Genomic DNA, 20795 nt, shown 5'->3' with positions numbered 1-20795 from the left:
GGTAAGATAATGCCAATTTATGGTGTTGTTATAACATTTGTGGGTAACATTATTTAATTTTTGATATTATACACTTATATTTGGTTATGGTACAAGTATTATGGATTTCGGTACGAATAATTATGGTTACATAATAACAATATTTTTTAATTATGGGTAACCTGCTAATGACCTGTTCAACAGGTAAATTTTAATGTACAAGTCGTAACTAGAATCATAAATATGCATTAGAAAACCAAAAATTGGCATAATGAAAATCACAAATTGTCATAATTTAGGCATACGGTATACCCTGTGTACCATAGCTTCCTCCTATAGAAAATATGGAAAAACCAGATCATCAAAATAATTCAAAAATAAGTTTGAAAATTGCCAAACAATGGAGAGAAATCTTCTTCTTCATACTTCGCATGTTGAATTTGAGAAGTCCAACTCGTGTTTTATAAACCCGCGTTCGGACGTTTTTTTCCCTTGCTGAGAGCGTTTTCCACGAAGACGCTTTTGTTATAACACAAATCCGTGTTGAAGACGCGACGTTGAGCCAATAGAAACTCGCGTTAATGTAACACGATTTTCCCAGAACATATATAAATACGTAGCTATTTTTGTGTTCCAAGATTTTCCTCACGCTCTACGTCAATCACCAGTCACCACATTTCTGATTTCGCTCTCACTCTGCATCAATCACCTCATTTCTGATTTCGCTGATGCATAAAGCCTCCTATGCCTGGTTTCACTCCCTGATCTATGCTTGCTCAAAACTCATTTTATTTTCACGAATGCCTTTATCCTCGCGCCATAGTGGTCAATCATGCACTGCTCTATCCAATGTCAAAGCTGGACGGCAGGTTCTGATCCCTTTGTTCAGTCGTCCTTGGTTCACATATATGTCAAATGCAGTCAATTAAAGGATTCCCATAAACTGCTCGATGAAATGTCTGAAACAGACGTGGTTTCTTGGATTGCTTTAGTTTCAGGTTGTGCTCCAAAAGGACATGTAAGTGAGGCAAAGGAGGTCTTTGAGGACATGGAGAATAACGGGATCGAGCCAAATATGATATCTTGTAATGGGATGATCGAGGGGATTCAATCAGAGTGGATGTTATTCGGAGTCAGTGTTGACTTTTCAAAAATATGCATTCGTGAGGTTTAAAGCCTAATGGGAGTGGTGTATCAAGTGTTCTTCCTGAAGAGGGGGATTTGGAGGATTTGACTTTGGGTAGTCAAATCAAGATGGGAGTGGAATCGGACAAATGCATTGTTAGCGCCCTTATCGATTTGTAGGGGAAGTGCAGTTGTAGTTCGTAGATGTCACAAGTGTTTGATGAAATGGACATGTTAGGGTGCTTGTAGTGCTCTAGTTAGTGGGCTTTCAAAAAAGGCTTTGCGGATGAGGCACTGATGGTATTTAGGCAATTCAAGGACAAAGCCACAAAGGTCAAATGTTGTGTCTTGGATGTCAGTTATCACTGCTTTTTTATCCGTTGAAAAGATCAACTCTGTCAGAAAGTCGTGTTAATCCAATTTCTTTTGCTGCTTATTAAAAAAAAAGAAACCAGTTCCTTGTATATATCTATTTCCCTTGATGGTAGGCTGTAAATCTTGATTGACTTTTTCACTCTGTTAATATCTGAAGTTAGTTATGCTATTGTATTGATGACCATGTACATGTGGTCTTGGACCTCTTGGTCTTGCAGTAACTTGCAACCACTATAGGTTGGCTGAAAAAAGAAGTGTCATGTTGATACTTACTGAAGCCGATCTCTGTTTAATTGGTGAAATATAAATCAGCTGTTAACTTTTGATGATGCTTAGCTAAACTGTTCATATATTGTCACTTGGCCTTCCTTACAGTCATCTGTTCTTCGAAGTTTTTCCACTGACCGATAATTATTTGGTTTTGTAACCTAGTTATTTTGGTCAAACAGTTCAGGCCAATATCGATTATTCTCGATAGGCATGTGGAGCATGTGCTGGGATTTTCTATTTTGCTTTGTATTGTACAACACTCAATGTGCAAAGTGATGCAGCAGGCTTCGACTTAGTATTTTTGTTTTCTTTGTACAGGTTTGGTTACTTGGCCTGCTTCGCTTCAGAAGTTGAGGTGTTTCTTGAAGTTCTACCCTGTGATAATGAGACACTCCTTTTGAAGAAATTAATGGAAACCTTTGAACCTCCTGCAACAATGCCGACAAAAGCGCTTGGGCAGTCGCCAACCCTTTTTAAAATTCAAGAGTCTGTTGACAACGTCTTCACTCTCTCAGCAAGTGGTATGCCTGTTGGTTAATTATGTGTACAATTTATAATATTCTTCACATCGATAATGGATTGTGAATCAACTTCTTGTCCTACGGTCAAGTTATCATGCCCTTGATTTAGTGCTAATCCAATTAATCCATAAGCCCAGCTACTAGATTTAAGCATGTTTGTTGCAACTTATTTTCTGTCCCCTCATTAGCTTCTTGTCCTATTGCTTGGCCTTTGTGTGGTTTTGAGTCTGAGGATTCCAGATTTATCATGTTTTGTTACTTGACTGATGCAGGGAAGAAGAAAGCAATTCTTATATGGTCTCAAATTTTTTTTTTGGACAGCTTTATATGTTCTGAATTTTCCTGAGGTTTTTCTCGATATGGTTTCTATTTTTATAATAAGTATAGTTCAATAAAAGTAAAGATATGGTTTCTATTTTTATACTCCCTCCGTCCCACAATATTTGGGTTTTTATGGAATCTCAACCATTTAAGGAACATCATAATTACAAGCTACAAGTAATTCAATTTCCTAAAATACCCCTGCTTTAGAATGTTTTAAAATGTGGCGGTAAGAAATTCAAAAGCAAGCTCTTGAACGTCTTGGGAAATCCATATGTACTGTAACTCATTTTGTACCTGCCAGGTGTACTTGCAGTTTGAATGCTTTGTTTTTAAATGTTGATTGTGTCTTGGAAGGAAATGGCAAAATAGGAAATCAACTCATTAACACCCATTAAAAAGTTAAAATGGACAAATATTTTGGGACAACAAAAAATGAAATCATGGGCCAATAAAATGGGACGGAGGGAGTAATAAGTATAGTTCCCTAAAAGTAAAGAGACAGGTGTACAGGATCTTCACCTTTTTTCCTTTGAGGCAGAAAAAGTAAAAACAGTGTCAGGGAAGTAAGTGCCCATAAAGAGACTTTGGTAACTGGAAAGAGATCTAATCTCCATTAAGAGATACTATGCATTCAGGGACTTGTTTGTGGTGTTTTGCCCTTGAGATATTATCGTAGAAGTTAGTATGACTCGTAAAACCATCTGATTGCTGATTCAGGCCTAAAATAAGCACTGGATTCTTCATTTTTTGGGGCGCTTAAGATGTTGTGCGGAAGCGTTAACAAACTCAGAAATGGACGTGATTAATTGCTTTGTAATTGAACAAACCACAGAAAAGAGAGAGAGAAAAAGCAATCACAGAGAACACAGAGATATACGTGGTTCGGTAATGAATACCTACTCCACGGGCAATCAGACGATCGAGGGTGTCACTATACGGAAGTAATCGGATGCCCAAAGGGCTACAGATGAGATCTCTCAGAGTTTCTCTCTTTGCCTCTCACAAAAAAGCTGCTGTGAATGTAATACAATAAGCAAAAAATCCTAAAATATGCTTATATGTTAATTTGTCCTGTCCACGTTGGTCTGGACCATAAAATCAGCACGCTCCAGAAACATAGAACACGTGCGGTCCGGACCACCGCGGCCAAGAAGTCCAAAACGAGCCAAAAAACTACAAATCTCCACCTTGGCAAACCAGACATGTAGCAACCAGAAAACCAGATAACCAGAAAACCCAAACGAATCGTGCTCTGACTGCCATCAGAGCGCCCAACGACGCATGCACCCAAAGGTGCTCAGATTTGCTGCATATGGATCAAGTCCACGCAACGCTGGAACTTGACCCCAATGACAACCTTAGTCATCATATCAGCCGGATTGTCTGCAGTACCAATCTTCTCCAACAGAATATCCCCTTCATCAATGATCTCACGAACAAAGTGAAAGCGGACATCAATATGTTTGGTTCGAGCACGATGCACCTGATTCTTCACGAGATGAATTGCACTCTGACTGTCACAATGAACGACGACGTGATCTTGCCCAATGCCCAAATCAGCCATCAACCCATGCAACCAAATCGCCTCCTTTATGGCTTCAGTCACTGCCATATATTCGGCCTCGGTAGTGGACAGTGCAACCGTCGACTGCAAAGTACATCGCCAACTCACTAGCTCACCAGCCATGGTAAACACATACCCAGTTGTTGAACGACGCTTATCCAAATCACCCGCATAATCCGAGTCCACAAAACCAGAAACCAGCTCACATTAGTAAAACCATTATAGCTGCACAATTTGCTTCTCTGGGAACCCATAAAATGGAGAGATGAGGATGACCTGCAAGTGTCGTTATATCTTGAATAATAACTCCACATTCCCATGGAGGGTCCAACTCAGAGACACACAAAGTGATCAGGTGTTTGTTGTCATTCTCCACCTGCATGCCGGAGAGATGAGGAGCTTTTGCCAAAAGACATGCTTCACAGTGGCCTAGAGCTTCACAGGACAAAGCTGAGGGTCATGAGATACTAACTCTTCTGCCATCATATCAAGAAGCGTACCTGTATGATTGCAAACTACTATTCGTGCAAAGCCTGAATGTGAACCAGCATTCCACGACGCATCGCAGTTAATCTTTATAGGGCAGAAACAGGATTAGAGGCCCTGGAGTTAGGCTTCACTAAGGACTTATCAGGCTTAAGTGCTTTAGACATCTTCCTCCCAAGCCCATCAACTAGGGCAGCTACCGAGATAACCATCTCATTCCTAGCTCTCAAAATACACCAGCAGATAACAGCCACTTCACTCAAGCTCTCGCTAGAAAACTTCAGGTTGCTAGTGCCCAAGCTTTGAGTTGAAGCCCAATGTAAAACTGAGGATAAAATACCATATTGCCAAGAATGTCAGGGAAGCACTTCTGCCAAATCAACTCTGTCCAATTGCAATGAAAAACCAGACGTTCAACCGATTTGACCTCCTTAAAGCATATTGGACACAAGGGGGATATAGAGCATTTCCTCTTGAAAAGATTTTCCTTAACCGCCAACGGGTACCCTCCACCAGAAATGCTTCACTTTAAGGGTGACTTTGAGATTCCAAATAAGTTTCCATAGCCTCGCATACTTGATCTATTCCTTATCTTATCGAGACGAAGCTTGAAATAATCTGAATAATGTGGTTTGACTTAAAACTTTGATTGTAGCATTCGTTAAAATTCCGGAGCGCAAGTGCCATAAAGGATCCATTAAATCACATTTCAGTTTGAGAAGTTTAAAGCGTTTCGTATTGTTTGCTTCTACTCTCTTTGTGCTTTTTTGCAGGTACCACAGTTTTGCCACTTATAGGCTTAGGATCGGCAAGGTTGAATCAACCAAAACTTTCCCATTCATTCGTGAAAGTTCCATGTCATATGAACCTCAATTGCCCTGAAAACTTCAGATGAAAGTACCATAGGCCAAATATCAAACACGTGCCAGGCACAATTTATAATACCGTAATCCATAGAAATTCAAAACCCACAAAGCTATTAGATTGTTACTCACATTCTTGGCTGCAAAATCGGACACTCTGAGGCTTGAGATGTGGGTCTGTTTTTTATGACAAAATCCGACACTCTGGGTCTGTTCCTGATAGCAATGGTCGACTTGGATTTGCAGCGGTAATAACAGACTACGACGAAAAGCGGAAAAAGTTTTCCAGGTAATAATCAAGTGTGCGCAGCTGACTTTCTTTCATTTTTTTTTGAGGTATATCTTCTCCGATCATATATCATTAGCTACTCGGTCGACTTGATAATTTACAAAATCATTCTAATAAACAAGGTCTACAACATGGACGAATCGGATTTTGAAATTAATTCTAAAGTAAGGTCGAAAATTGCCAAAAACGGCGGAGAAGCTCACTTTGTTTAATAAGGCTGTAATCAAGTGTGCTTTCTTTTTTTCATTTTTTTCCGAGTTATATCTTCTCCGATTAAATACCATCAGGTATCCGATTGACCTTATGTTGTATATAATCATTGAAATGAACAAGTTCAAGAATATGGACAAACCAGATCATCAAAATAGCTCCAAAATAAGTTTGAAAATTGCCAAATAAGGGAGAGAAATGTTCTTCTACATACTTCGCAGGTTGAAACTGAGAAGTATAACTCGTGTTTTATATACCCGCGGTCGTGCGTTTTTCTCTTGCCGAAAGCGTTTTCCGCGAACACGCTTTTGTCATAACACAGAAACTCGAGGATGAGCCAATACGAAACTCGCGTTAATGCAACACGATTTTCTCAGAACATTTAAATACTTTACTTGATTTCGCTGATGCATACAGCCTCCTACACCTTGATTCACTCCCTGATCTATGCTTGCTCAAAACTCAGTTTATTTTCACGAATGCCTTTATCCTCCCCCACAGAGGCCAATCATGCACAGCTCCATCCAACGTCAAAGCTGGATGGCATTGTGTTGGTATCCGGGCTCGATTCAGATCCCTTTGTTCCGTCGTCCTTGGTTCACATATATGTCAAATGCAGTCAATTAAAGGATTCCCATAAACTGCTCGATGAAATGTCTGAGCCAGACGTGGTTTCTTGGATTGCTTTTGTTTCAGGGTAGGCTTGGGTGGGACAGTCTAAGAAGATAAATTGAGAAGTATTTCCCTTTGCAGTCTTATGGACAGTTTGGAAACTAAGAAATGATATGGTGTTTGAAGGTAAAATGCCTGGATGGGAAGAGGTGGGGGACATTATTAAATTGAAGGTTGCTTTATGGATTCAAAATAGAAAGACACAAGGGATATATCGTTGAATGATATTGTTTTTAACTTCAATGCTTTAAGGGAGTCATTAAGATTTGTACCATGAGTAATTTGCTGGATGGTGTGGTTTTGTGTATAGGGATGTGTATGTGTGTCAGTGTGTGTGTCTCGCATAGGGCACCTTATGTTGCTCTTGGTGCGTGTATGGGTGTTGCCGAATTTCTCTAATATCAATGACCTGTTCTGTACGTAATGACTGCAACTAAGGTTTTTGGTTGCTACGTAAACTTGGGGCCATGGTGGTTACAAAGACTCTGAAGCTTGGCAAATCCGGATACTGCCCAGTTTTTTGCGGTGAATGGTCTCATATTGTTACTGTTGTTGCTATGATGCTTGTGGTGAATGGTCTCATATTGTTACTGGTTGAGAAAATGATGGAGAAAGAGGTTATTGGATCTCCAGACTCCACCACCACTACCACCGCCAACTATACCACCCAATGTCAAACCAGAAATACTGGATCCGCCGAAGCATCCAATTACCAGTAGGCGTGGGTCTGGTAGTTCTGGGCCGTGCCTTTCTTTGTTGGCGAACCACTTCAAAGTTTCTGTCAAATACCAGGATGAGATGTTTTATCAGTACAGTGTATGATAACTACCATATGTCCATTTTTTTATCAGTACAGTGTATGATAACTACCATATGTCCATTTTTTTGTGCCTCCACATTTATATGTCGCATTTATGGCACTGTATGATACATGCAGGTTTCTATAAGTTCTGAAGATAAGAAAGCTGTTGAGAGCAAGGGAATTGGGAGAAAGTTTGCTGACAAACTTTACCAAACATACCCCTCTGAACTTGGTGAGAAGAAGTTCGCTTATGATGGAGAGAAAATTTTGTAGACAGTGGGGCCTCTTCCACAAAACAAGTTAAGAGTTCGCATTGGTTCTTGAGGAGTCATTTGCAAAACAGTGAGTCTTTTGATTGTATCTGTTCAGTTGAATAGGTGTACTGCATTCTAATTTTAGTTCATAGACTAAAATGGTTTCCCAAGACTAAATATGGCAGTAAATGCAGTGGCAGCCCATTTCACAGTGGGAGCCCTATTGAGGCCACCAAAAGGTCAAAGCGTTCCTTTCAGTCAAAAGATTTTAATGTCAAAATCAGTTATGCGGCAAAAATACCTCTGAAGTCCGTATCTCTAGCCTCCAAGGAGCTGAAGCAGAAAAAACTCAAGATGCACCGAGAGTGCTTGACATTATATTGAGCAGCAAGCAACTAACAGGTGCTTCATATCCTCCTTTCTTTGTGTTTTGTAAATTTTCAACGAAAAAGTAATGTTCTCATGAACTGGTTCAGATCGTACTACCAATCTGAGTATCATGTGTGGACTTTTTTTGACATTGTCTTCTTATTCTTTATCGGCATAATAGTGGAAAGCTCTGAGCTTCTTAACTTCTTGTTACTGCAGGCTTACCAGCACCTCTTAGTGAGGCCAAGGTTCCCAAGTTCACTGTGATTGTGACTCAAAAGAATCACCAACCAAGCTATCTCAATCAGGTGCCCCTGAAAACGTTCTCCTAGTAAGTTTCCTTGCACAGTTGCTTATGTTTTTGCTTCATGTGTGAGTTGTTGAAGTACTTACATGCTGTACACATTCATTACCTTCTTGTTTTCAACTGGTGCCGTTGTTGATACAAATATTGTGCATCCAAGGAACTATGATTTCTACATGTGCACTCAGGCGGGGATGATAGTAAGTTATTGCCCTTGTCTTCCCTTTTTTGGTTGTTGAGAGAACACTTTTCCTCCCTTCTGGATTTTATGATTATTGCATACTTCACAGGTTTGATCTGTTTCACTGTAGTCATGCTGCATTTTCTGAGAATCTGTTGGTGTGTTAAAGCATAAACATTTGAGCATATCCCCAGTAGCTAGGGTTCTTTGTGAGATGTTGATGTGGTTTTGTAAACATAGAGGAAATTGAAAAAAAAAAATTAAGACCTGTTGTATTTGGTGATAAAACATGGGAATTGCCTCAAAGCCCTCTACCATTCCACAAAAGAAAGGTTTCTCTACTGTTAATTTTGTGATTTTGTTCGTTTGATTAACTTGGAAGTTTGAGGTGATTTTACCGTGAGAGCCAGGAATCAAGTGTGCTCATCGTTAAGTGACGTCCTTATTGTTACTGGTTGAGTAAATGATGGAGAAAGAGTTTATTGGATCTCCACCACCGCTACCACCGCCATTTATACCACCCAATGTCAAGCCAGAAAAACTGGATCTGCCGAAGCATTCTTTTACCAGTAGGCGTGGGTCTAGTAGTGCTGGGCAGCGCATTTCTTTATTGGTGAACCACTTCAAAGTTTCTGTCAAAGACCTGGATGAGATTTTTCATTAGTACAGTGTATGTAAACTACCATATGTCCATTTTTTTTGTGCCTCCACATTTTTATTAGTACAGTGTAGGTTTCTATAAGTTCTGAACATAAGAAAGTTGTTTAGAGCAAGGGAATTGGGAGAAAGTTGTTGACAAACTTTACCAAACATACTCCTCTGAACTTGGTGAGAAGAAGTTGCCTATGATTGAGATTTGAGAGAAAACTTTGGACACAGCTGGGCCTCTTCCGCAAAACAAGTTAGAGTTCGCAGTGGTTCTTGAGGAGTCATTTGCAAAACAGTGAGTCTTTTGATTGTATATGTTCAGTTGAATAGTTGTACTGCATTCTAATTTTAGTTCATAGACTGAAATGGTTTCCTAAGACTAATATGGCAGTAAATGCAGTGGGAGCCCTAGTGTGGCCACCAAAAGGTCAAAGCGTTCCTTTCAGTCAAAAGCTTTTAATCTTGAAATTAGTTACGCGGCAAAAATATCTCTGAAGTCTGTATGTCTAGCCCTCCAAGGAGCTGAAGCAGAAAAAACTCAAGATGCACTAAGAGTGCTTGACATTATATTGAGCAGCAAGCAACTAACAGGTGCTTCATATCCTCCTTTCTTTGTGTTTTGTAACTTCTCAATGCCTCACCGCGCTTTTCTTACCGATTCAAAGTATGGCTGTGGTGAAATGCCAGGGTTGCCTTTCGGTGAGGCAGTCTTTCTTCCACGATGACTCGAGAAATTTTAACTGACGTTGGAGGAAGTGTGACCGGTTGTCGGGGGTTCCATGCTAGCTCTCGCCCAAATCATTGGCACAGAACGACGCCATCGAACTAAAACCTCCGTATGTAGCGATTATTGAATCTCGTCATCATTTGTGCGTTTGGCAATTTTTATTTTCTTCTATCGATCCAATGCGTTGGCAATCTCTCCACAGAATCTGGCTAGAGGATTCGGTCATATCGCGGTTAGTTTTATCACTGTAAATTGTTGTAACTCCATAAGATCTACTACATTTTAGCCCCATTTTCTAGATGGGGAAAGAGTGGCCTTCTCTCCTTTGAAACCTCCACAGGATATGGAGAGAGATCCGGTCATACTTGCGGTTTGCCTTCTCCCTATAAATATTTGTCACTCCTATATAAAGTACATGGACTCCCATTTTTACAAATAACAAAATAAATACTAAATCAAAGGACGGCCCTACTCTCTCTCTCTCAACTTGTTCCCCCGGTATACATCCGCGTTCCAATTTATACTCATGTTCGGGATCCATTCCTCTTTATATTCCATCTCTCTGTACCTTTTCAAACCCTCTACTATCACTTCCAAACCGACACCGAAAATCAAAACTGTTAATCTCGAATTTACAATTAATTCACAATTAGTTACGTAGCGGTTTAGGTTTATAGTCTTAACTTTATATTTCATGAAATAGTATATAATTTTTGTTTATATATTTAAAAATGTCGGATAAATCTATTTTTTTTCTTGAACATAGATAATTGCGAACTCTAGGAAATTGGAAAGAGTTCAAAAATATCTTCATCCGCCCCCCACCCGCCCCCCCGCTCTCTCTCTCTCGTGAACATAGATAATTGTGAATTCTAGGAAATTGATATAGAGTTCAAAAATATCTTCATCCCTCTCTCTCTCTCTCTCTCTCTCTCTCTAAACACACGCTATGTAAACACCTCGGAACGATCGGAGATGGAGGAGAATCCGAATTACTTCAACCTCACGGGGTTCCTCAACAGACCGGCGGTCGTTGAGATATTCGTCGACTTATTGCTATGCGCGGTCCCGATTTGGCTCGCGATCATGATAGGGCTAGTGATCGGCTGGTCCTGGCGCCCCAGGTGGACCGGCCTCCTCTACCTGGGCCTCCGGTCCAAGCTCCAGTTCGCCTGGACCGCGGTTCCCCCGGGGTTCGGCGCTCGCAGGCTCTGTCTCGCCTTCTCGGCTCTCTCGGCCTTCTCGGTCGGCCGGACAGTGTGGGTGCGGTTCAGGGGGAGTGGGAAGGACTTGATAGGGGCTCGGTCTCCGGTGGAGAGTATCGGCGGCGAGTAAGTGAGTTTGGTTATTATGAACTTATCTGATATTTTATTTAGTGCCTGATCACTAGGGCTGATAAACTAAACATCCCCTTTCGATGGAGTCCTTACTTAATGCTGAGATTGGATGAGAAAGGAAAAGAGCCAATCAAAAAATTATATTGTTTTCTTTCCTCACCGTTGCTTATCAAATTACCCAATCCAAATGAGTAATTTGGCTAAAAACATAATTCTTTCTTCGTCTTCTTTTCTTTTGAAATCCCTCAATCCAAAAGGACCTCACAGACAGTGGTGGAGGTGTGTAGGGGCCGGAGGGGGTCTGGCCAACTCCAATTTTAGAATTTTACTAGTACTATATAGAATATAAGGTTAAGGTAGTATTTACTTATCAAAAAAGTATGAGGTAGTATTTGCATAATTAGTGTACAAATCTCTGAAAATCTAAGTTGATTTGATCTTGTCAAAAATTAAAATTATTCTATGTTGTCATGTAAAATTTTCTCACTTTGTTGTCATAGATGAGAATAATCCAATGTTCTAAAACTCGGTACTCGGTACTCGCTCGGCCGGCCACCTTGTACCTTGTAGGCCGAGTACTCGGCGATTACTCGGTGATTACTCGGCGAGTAGAAATTACTTGGAATTTTTTTTTATATGTTCCCCAAATGATATTCATAATGCATAATGAGAAGTTCAATGTTCATAGTTCAAACCAAATGAAACTAAGTACAAAATTGCTAGTCCATTGCAAAGCTTAATGTTCAAACCAAATGAAACCAGGTACGAAATTAATAGTCAATTACAAAGTTCAACGTTCAAACCAAATGAAACGAAGTACAAAATTAGTAGTCAATTATTCCTCCTCTTCTTCTCGAAGAAGAAGAAGAATAGCAGCAGTCGCTTCGGACAGCAGCAGCTTCGAACAGCAGCAATAGCTTGATTGGTGTGTTCACTCGATTAGGGTAAGTATAAAACTATACTGAAATTACACTAACGACCCTTCAAATTTAACATATTATGTATTTTACCCCATTTTTCAGTTTTTTTTCGATTTTCTCCCCACTTCCAAGTAATCTTGTTTTACCGAGTAATCGGTACTCGCCGGGTACTCGCCGAGTAATGCCGAGTAATCGGCTGGCCGAGTAATTCCACCGAGTAGCCCTAACTCTACTCGGCTAGGCACCGAGTACCGAGTACTCGCCGAGTATTTCCGAGTTTTAGAACACTGGAATAATCACACATGAGCGTTGCAATTGTCAACCAAAAAACAAAACAATGTAATATACAATATAGTAATGTACTAGAAAAGTTACACGATAAGCTGTGTACATTTTTGAATGAAAATACTTTTCTTAAGTCGCTCCCCCTCGGTCTAAAATTTTGGTTCCGCCACTGCTCACAGAAATGAACGAGCTTTAAAGATAAGCTCGAGCTTGGTTTGCTTATGAAATGAACCGATATCAATATGTTTGAGCTTGGTTTGCTTGTGAAATGAGTCAATGTCAAATAATTGGTAATTTAGCCATTCAAAAACTGATCTTGAATGTTTTAAAATCACAAGTCAAACGAGCTGAGCAAATGTTTGTTGAGCTTGGAAAGCTCAGCGAGCATCAAAAGATGTTTGAGCTTGGTTTATTTATGTAATAATCTGATGCGAAATGAATTTTGAATGAGTGAACGGGAACTCAAACTGGAGCTGTTTGGTTCGTTTAATGGCCCTACGGATGACCTTCTCGCTCAGTTTCGTAGCTTCGTTATTTGTTAAAATATGTAAGTAAACAAAGAACCAAAATAGGGCAGGATATTTGGTTACCACTACTAGCATAGGGCATGTTTGGGGGCCTATTGTTCGTATTTTGCATTCTGCATTTTCTCCTTTTGGTGTTTAGGAGTCAATTCAAGAATCTATCATGCCAAAATGCATCATTATAAATGAGCTAGAGATGATGTAGAGGATGCAGAATCCAAAATCATTGCAAGACGAGCTTTGTGAATTCTGGCTATAAATACACACTATTTTTCTGTAAAATCTATTGTACGTATCACCATCCACACACTTTTACATTACAGATTCTGATTATAATCTGAATATTTATGATAAAAATTTTAAAAATAATTGGCTCTCAAACATCATTTGCTTGTTGTTGTGGGTGGTGCCTAGTTTATCTGCTCTTTTACCTATTGGGCAAATGAAATGGATGAAAATTGAAATAAGCAAATGAGATGAGTAGCTAAATGAGCCCTGACTTGTGCAGCTTAAAAAAGCCGGAAAAGACTAATTCAAGAAAAGCTAGATTATCATGCATCTTAGCGTTGTTTAGCTTATACCACAAGGTTAGATGCAAAAAACAATAGCTTAGTTCATTTATGTTGGTATGTTGGTACTGTGATAGTGCTTTGTTATGATGGTTTATGAATCTCGATTGAAGGTAATTTGAGCTTGGCAATTTGTGCGCTGTTTGTTTGAAATATGGTGCTTTTGCAATTTTTGTATAGCTATGGAGAGGCTGCGGTTTGAAACCTTGTTGTGTGCTAATGCAATGCAACCAAATTTAATTTACATACTAATTGGAAGAGGAGCCAGGAGCCTTTATGGTTTCCAAATTCGAATTAGTACACCACTGGACATTAGCATGCTAAGTATGGGGTGAATAATAGCGAGTATGGGGGTTCTAGATTTGCATTTTGGCTATTAAGTTTCAGAAGCCCCATTGCATGTTCTAACGATGGGTGTGGAGTATGGTAGAAACTGATTGTTGGGTTCTGGTTTCATGATTTGTAAAAGAAACAGCACTGTACTGCGTGTATTAAGAAGCAACTTTATGGGCAAATTTGATGTTAGTGCTTATATGTTTGTTTGGTTCTTTGCCATTAGATATTGGATATATTTGGAGTTTTCTATGATCATTAAGCCTATTGCCCACAAACTACTATGACTTGTCCTATTCAAAAGGCTAACCCAACCTTTTGGATAGTGTAGCATAGCCTAACGAAATAACCTTTAGCCTTCAGGGAGGGTAAGCAAAGAAATAAAGAAAGGAAGTTGAGATATCTCTTTTTTTTGGTGGAATGGGAAGTTGAGATATCTCAGCTAGCTGGAATTCTAAGACTGAACTTCTTGGTTGGTATATCTTCTGGAATTTTACTGAAATGAGGTGAAGCTCACTATGTCAAAGTATAGACAAGATAGGTGTCTCTTGTTATTTACGTATGAAATGAAGTTTAAAAAAAAAAACAAGTAAAGGATGCCCTTTAACCTTTTGTATCTCAGCTAAATTAAGATGTATATGCTGGAAGTTAAAAGTGAAAATAATGGACATTGTTTTGGAGGAGGGAGGGAAAAAAGAAACAAAAGTGATAGGCACTACTCGTGTCTAGTTTTTAAGGAGAGAGAGGAGAAAGTAGAGCAACTTCCTATGCATGCGTGGAAATCAATTAGGAGAAACACAATGAAATTGTCAAGGGAACTAAAGTTAAGTTTCCAAGATGTATCTTTCAATTTTCGAGAGTATGGTCAACCAGTCGCAAATGATTACCTACCCTTGATCTTTTTTGTTCTTTCTTCGCTTGAACTCCCAAACGAGGTAGAAACCTTAGCATCATTTATGTTATAAATAATAAGCTTTGGGGCCACGGGGATGTTTGTAGACTTCAGTTTCTTGTTTTACCTGGCAGGCCCAGCACTAGTGAGATAGATGTTGTCACAGAGAATGATTTGGAACACCTACTGCATCTTATTGAAAGCAAGGATGGGGTGACCGGTTGGCAAAGTATGATGGAACGCTCCACCTCAAACCTGACATACCAAGCATGGCGCCATGATCCTGAGGTACAAATTTACCCTAACTTTGAAAGATGCAATTTAAAACATGCTCTAAAAGTTACTCTTTCCTATCAAATGTGTTTCTGAAAGAAAATAAAGTACGAGAGGAATAGCCTGACTTGACATATGGTTTGGTACAATTCGGGTGCCCTTTAGGTAGGAACCAAACTGGAAAAGTCAGTGTAGGAACTACATGGATTTTACTTACTTTGACGTGTATTGTCTTCCAACTGCCGGGAAAGTGCGTCCAAGTCTTGCCAACAAACAAGTTTCTTATACTGATTAGAATTTTCTCTTAGTTACAAGAACAGGATTGAATCAAATTGAGGCCTGCAGTACTCAACCTCCGTCCTTTTCTTGGACGATAGCCCTGTCTCCTACTGGACTGCCGATCATGAATATAAATATTGAAATGTTCTATTCCCAATAAGAAATTAATCATGTTTAACATGATGCTACTTGGGTTTCGATATTGCATAAAATCACCACTTCTGCATTCATCCATTTTGTTTCTCTTCGGGAAACAGGACGGAATACATAGCTAGTTGAAATGATTGACTTTGCAATCGACTACTCCAAAGCAGCAAATACTCATGTGAGCCACGATATAACTTTGATATGGATCTAGGATAATAATCATGATTCACGCATACATGGCAAAAAGTGTGAACAAATTCGTTCCTAGGTCACGTCTTGGTGGGTGCATAGTTACATGCAATTGGATACTCTGAACTTTTTCCTGTATTTTCCCTTTTCCGGTTTAGAAATCTCATACTGTCACAGCAGCCATGTTCTGGGCCATCTGGTTTAGGGGATGCCCAATGTCTTCATTTGTGTAAGTGTTGTAAGTGTAGTATTTCTCATGCTTCAGAAAATTTATGTTACCCTACCCACTTGTGAGATCTTGTAGGAATTCTGGTCTTCCTTTCCATTATTCCTGGTTGCTTGAAAACTATACACATCAAAACCTGACAATGCATATTATTGATCAGACTGGGCCTGTAGTTTACTGTAGCCGAACTGTCTTTGAGGATTCAACTCCAGAGCTGGTCAGAGACTTCTTCTGGGACGATGAGTTTCGCCCCAAATGGGATCCTATGCTTGCATACTTTAGAATATTGGAGGAACATCCTCATACAGGGACAACGATTGTCCACTGGATAAAGAAGGTATGATAGAACATAGTAGCTATGCATTATATAGATGGGTTTTGTATTCGATACCTCTTTTTCTAACAGTATTTTGATACATCTTTTTGTTTCAACAGTGTTATTTTTGATACATTCATTTGTTCATCTGTGCAGTTCCCTTTTTTCTGCAGTGATCGCGAATATATCATTGGTCGCAGAATATGGGAAGATGGAAAGACATATTATTGTGTTACAAAGGTAATAGTTTCTTAAGCTATTGACTTTTATGTTTGTTGCATCTTCCCTACTCTCAAAGAGTTGCGAGGCTGCAGGTGCGCTACTGAGGCAATTGGGTATCTAGATGTATCAAATTCATTTGCATGAAAAAGAAAACTGGAACTTTAAGGGAAATTTATTGAACTGATGTTTCCTTGTTGAGTATAAACAGGAATCAAGCAAATCAGTTTCAGTTGGGAAGATATGAATATTCATTTTTTAATATGTCCATGTGTTTTTCGTTGTTATTTTAGTTCCGTAATTGTTTATTTTTCGGGGGCTGTGGCCTGCGGGAGATGCCATCTCCAATTGATCCACTTGCTACACAGGCACAGGTTATCTTTGAGACCATCTGGGTATTTTTGAAACTTCTTACCATGGTGAAGTTTACAGATTTACATACTTCAACCTCTCTCTTGCACTGTGAGTTTGTGTTCTAAACAATTTAAATTGTGTTGCTGGGATTACCATTTTGGATTAATTGGGATGTTGAACTAGAATAAGAACCTGAATGACTCAATACTCATGTTGAACCACAAAAGTTTACAGATGTCATACATTTCCCGATAACTTTGGGCTTTACAAATTTACAATGGTGAACTCCATTTTTTACTTCCTTTACTTCTTATTAAGGTGTCCATAATCTGGCGCATGCCTTGTGCATATCAATTGTTTGTTTATGGGCTCTCTCTCTTAACATGTATCTTCCGGTACTGTAGGGTGTACCATATCCAGCTTTGCAGAGACATGACAAGCCTAGACGTGTGGATCTATATTTTTCAAGCTGGATTATCAAACCTGGTAAGCATTTGCAGAACATATGTGTTTCTTTCACACTTTCACTGTTCTCATAGAACACGTGATTCTTTCCACACTTCCATTGGTAGTTATGAAGTATGATCCATAAATGAGTTACATCTTCCTGTTTGCTTTGCATACTCAATGTAGTGCAATCTCGTAGAGGAGATGGACAACTATCTGCATGCGAGGTGACTCTAGTACACTACGAAGACATGGGAATTCCCAAAGACGTGGCAAAGTTGGGAGTCCGTCACGGGATGTGGGGAACAGTGAAGAAGTTGCACTCAGGCTTTCGATCGTATCAACAAGCGAGGAAATCGGAGGCCCCACTGTCCCGAAGCGTGTTAATGGCAAGAATTACCACGAAGATTTCAGCTGAAGAAGATACCGTTCCTTTGGACATAGCATCTGGTGAAGAAGAGAGAGATGAACTCGTGGATATAGAGACAACCCAACAACGCGGTGGCATTGATTGGAAATGGGTAGTTATAGGTGGTACTGTGGTTCTGGTTTGTGGACTTCGGACAGGTGTTATAAGAAAAGCCTTGTTTCTTGGAGCATGGCAGAGAGTTGCGAGGAGATGATAGACAATCCGAGCAAAGAGGAGTACCTTTTCTTTTTTCTTTTTCTTTTCAAGGGTCAGGGAAAAAAAATATTGCGTGCCAACCCTTCCATTTGTCGAGATGTTCTTTTTCTTCACTCCCATAGGGGTGGAAATGAAGAGTGGTTTAGGGTGTCTTTGCCAAGCTTCGAGATAGTGAAAGAGAATTCGGTATAGCTTACATACAACTTGGTCTCACAGCTCTTGAAGAAGTCCTTCTAAATGTTGGGAAGATAGCAGCACTATAGTATTCTGAAGCGAACAACATGGCTACTCTAATCAATGACGTTCCTGCTTCCAACGTTGGAGTAGTCATGTTATTCTCAACTTCAGTATTCTTTAGCGTCCCTCTCTTTGCAACATTCAGGAAGACGTCTTCAGGAGTAGTTAGATTAAGTTGTATGTCAGTTATACAAAATTCTCTTTCCCTATTTTGGAGCTCGGCAAAGAAATTCTAATGAATTCAAAAAGGGCAGAGAGAGTATGGTCACACTCGGTACTTTTAAGGAAATTTGTGTGTATATATTTGATATTTCCATTATCATATTTTTACTTCCTTTGTCTAAATGGGAGCAAGGTTCTTAGGAGAATCTATCTTGGGAGCGTAGGAATAGAATTGTCTGGAACTTGAACTATAGGGTCCCAAGTACATTGTTTCTGATTTCTGCTATGATATAAATGCTTGAACCTGTTTGGTGCAAAATTTCAGTTCGTGGCAAGTTAATTATTCCTTCGTGACGGTCTCTATTTTTTCCTCTGTCCAATCTGAAGTCCATTTGGCTCTGTACATGATTCAAACCCAAAATCTTGAAACCAGGTTTTTGTGAGCCAATGCTCCCGAATGCGCAACTCATATCATATCGCACTGCTAATCCATGTTTCCATATGGACCATATTCTCAATTTAATGCTCAATTCTCCTTCAGTCCAGCATCGTATCTATGTTGCAATAAATCTATTTCAAGTTTCTTTCATCGCATTTACAAGGGAACAATTTCTCAAGAGAGCTGAGAAATGACGAAAAAAGAAATTAAAAAATAAAAATTAGAGTGGTTCTATAAATAAATAAATAAATAAAATAAAAAGTCTAGCTCTGCTTTAAAATTTTAATCTTGATCTGAAATGTCATTGTCTTCAACTTGATTTTTACTGCCAACACCCAAACCACCGCCATAAGTGCCCAACTATCTCCGCCCTGGTTGTGGCTTCTCGTCGGAAACCAACTTTGACGATGTCACGGCATTCTTCCCCTCGGCTCGGATAAGTTGATGCCAAACTGTACTATGCCAAGTTGCCAACATCAACAACTGCACCGAGGATCCCCACTGCACCGAGGATCCCCTGTCCGAGTGAAATCCGGACAGGGGTCTGTCCCACTGCTCGGAGCCATTGATCTCACAAATCAACGGTTGAGAACTTTTTGAGGTATGTCGCTTTGAGGATGTACTGCTGCTTGAGTACTTATCGAAAAAGAAAAAAGTTGCCAACATGTTCAAGTGCTCTATCAAACGTGGCTTCTCCTTGATTAAATTCTGTATCCCCAACTTTCAAGACAACATCTCACTGGCTACATATCAACACATAATGGCAAGGGTGTCGACCTGAACTCGAGGGTGTGTTGTGCACAATCCAAGCTGCTCATATCTCATCTTGGCAATGGACGCTCGCCAAAGAGTTGTTCATTGCCAAGATGAGATTCGAGCCACCGGATGCACAATCTGATGACTGAGATTGTGCACAACACCCATGCTTGTGCACAGAGCCCCGGTTCGTGTCGACCTGATGATACTCTCATTGCAATGGAACGTAATGTAATACCCACTTTATTTGAAACAATGAAACAACGTAACACCCATGCTTGTGCACAGGGCCCCCGGTTTGTGTTCACCAAAAGAATCTCACTAATTACAAAAGATTACAAGCAATACTGCTCAAGTGCTTATCGTTCCCTACAAAAAAAAAAAAATTTCATACTTCCTTTCCAAATTAAATCTGGTATATATACATGTATATACACAAAATTGAAAGCCTTTTTCAAATAAAATTCACAATATTGAAAATACACATCTACTGGAACACTAAGTAAAAAATTGGAGGATAATTAATAACCCACAGGTGGTAAGCAATATGGTCACAAACCGTACTACCCTAGATAGGTAGACATCACCATTCGGAAACGAATAGTAATGAGAGATTCATCGAACAAGTACTCAAAATTCCATACCTGAAACGGCTGATTGCTATAGATATATACACATATGTGTATACTTACAACCTTTAACGTTTAAAAAGAGGAGAAGACGCCGGTATTTTGCACAGACCATCCAGCTATGCGTTTGAATTCGCGATCAATAGCTGGATGGCCTATGCAAAAACCAGAGTCTCTCTCTCTCCCTCCCTCCCTCCCTCCCTCCTTCCTTTTTCTGTCTAGGTGTGTTACCCAAAAGAGTTTGGAATTGAACTGAAGCAGAAGATGGGTTATATAGTATCGTGCTAAAGGGGGAAAAACCCTAACTAGGGTTTGAGGGATTTGAGGAATTTTGAGACTGGACTATATATTCATGGTAACTTTTTTGGACCAAATATGGCCCAGATTTTCATTCAGAATTGGTGTCAAGTCCAGCCCATTTCATGTCCTCAATTGAATTCTAATTTATGGTTGGAGATGTTAACCAATGCCCTTGAGCACTAAGATGCAATAAATATAAAATACAAACAAGTTAAGGTGCAATAAATATAAAATATGTGTAAAATTTTTACTTGAGAATTTTTCTTTTAGCCTTTTCTATTCGGCAATAGCGTTTCAAATTATAAAGGGCGATGGATGAAGAATTTGTGGACAGTGAGTTCACCCAAAGAATAAGAAACAATTATTTTGATTTA

General features: G+C 39.6%; 1 protein-coding gene and 1 long non-coding RNA gene across 2 annotated transcripts; one reads left to right on the top strand and one right to left on the bottom strand.

The window, feature by feature from the left end:
- Positions 1-909: 909 nt before the first annotated feature.
- On the bottom strand, positions 910-2668 carry LOC131315193 (uncharacterized). Its single transcript, XR_009196627.1, has 2 exons — positions 2317-2668; positions 910-2250 (listed from the first exon to the last, which is right to left on the bottom strand). It is a non-coding gene; the product is annotated as an uncharacterized LOC131315193 (long non-coding RNA).
- Positions 2669-10759: 8091 nt separating this feature from the next.
- Positions 10760-18602, top strand: LOC131316822 (uncharacterized). Its single transcript, XM_058346274.1, has 6 exons — positions 10760-11294; positions 14958-15111; positions 16098-16274; positions 16410-16493; positions 17231-17312; positions 17460-18602. The coding sequence occupies exons 1-6, from the start codon at positions 10939-10941 to the stop codon at positions 17894-17896; spliced, it is 1290 nt and encodes a 429-aa protein (XP_058202257.1). The 5' UTR covers positions 10760-10938; the 3' UTR covers positions 17897-18602.
- Positions 18603-20795: the final 2193 nt, after the last annotated feature.

The sequence above is a fragment of the Rhododendron vialii genome, chromosome 2a (genome assembly GCF_030253575.1).
Source record: "Rhododendron vialii isolate Sample 1 chromosome 2a, ASM3025357v1".
Classification (NCBI taxonomy): Eukaryota; Viridiplantae; Streptophyta; class Magnoliopsida; order Ericales; family Ericaceae; genus Rhododendron; species Rhododendron vialii.
This window is presented reverse-complemented; position numbering and strand designations above follow the sequence as displayed.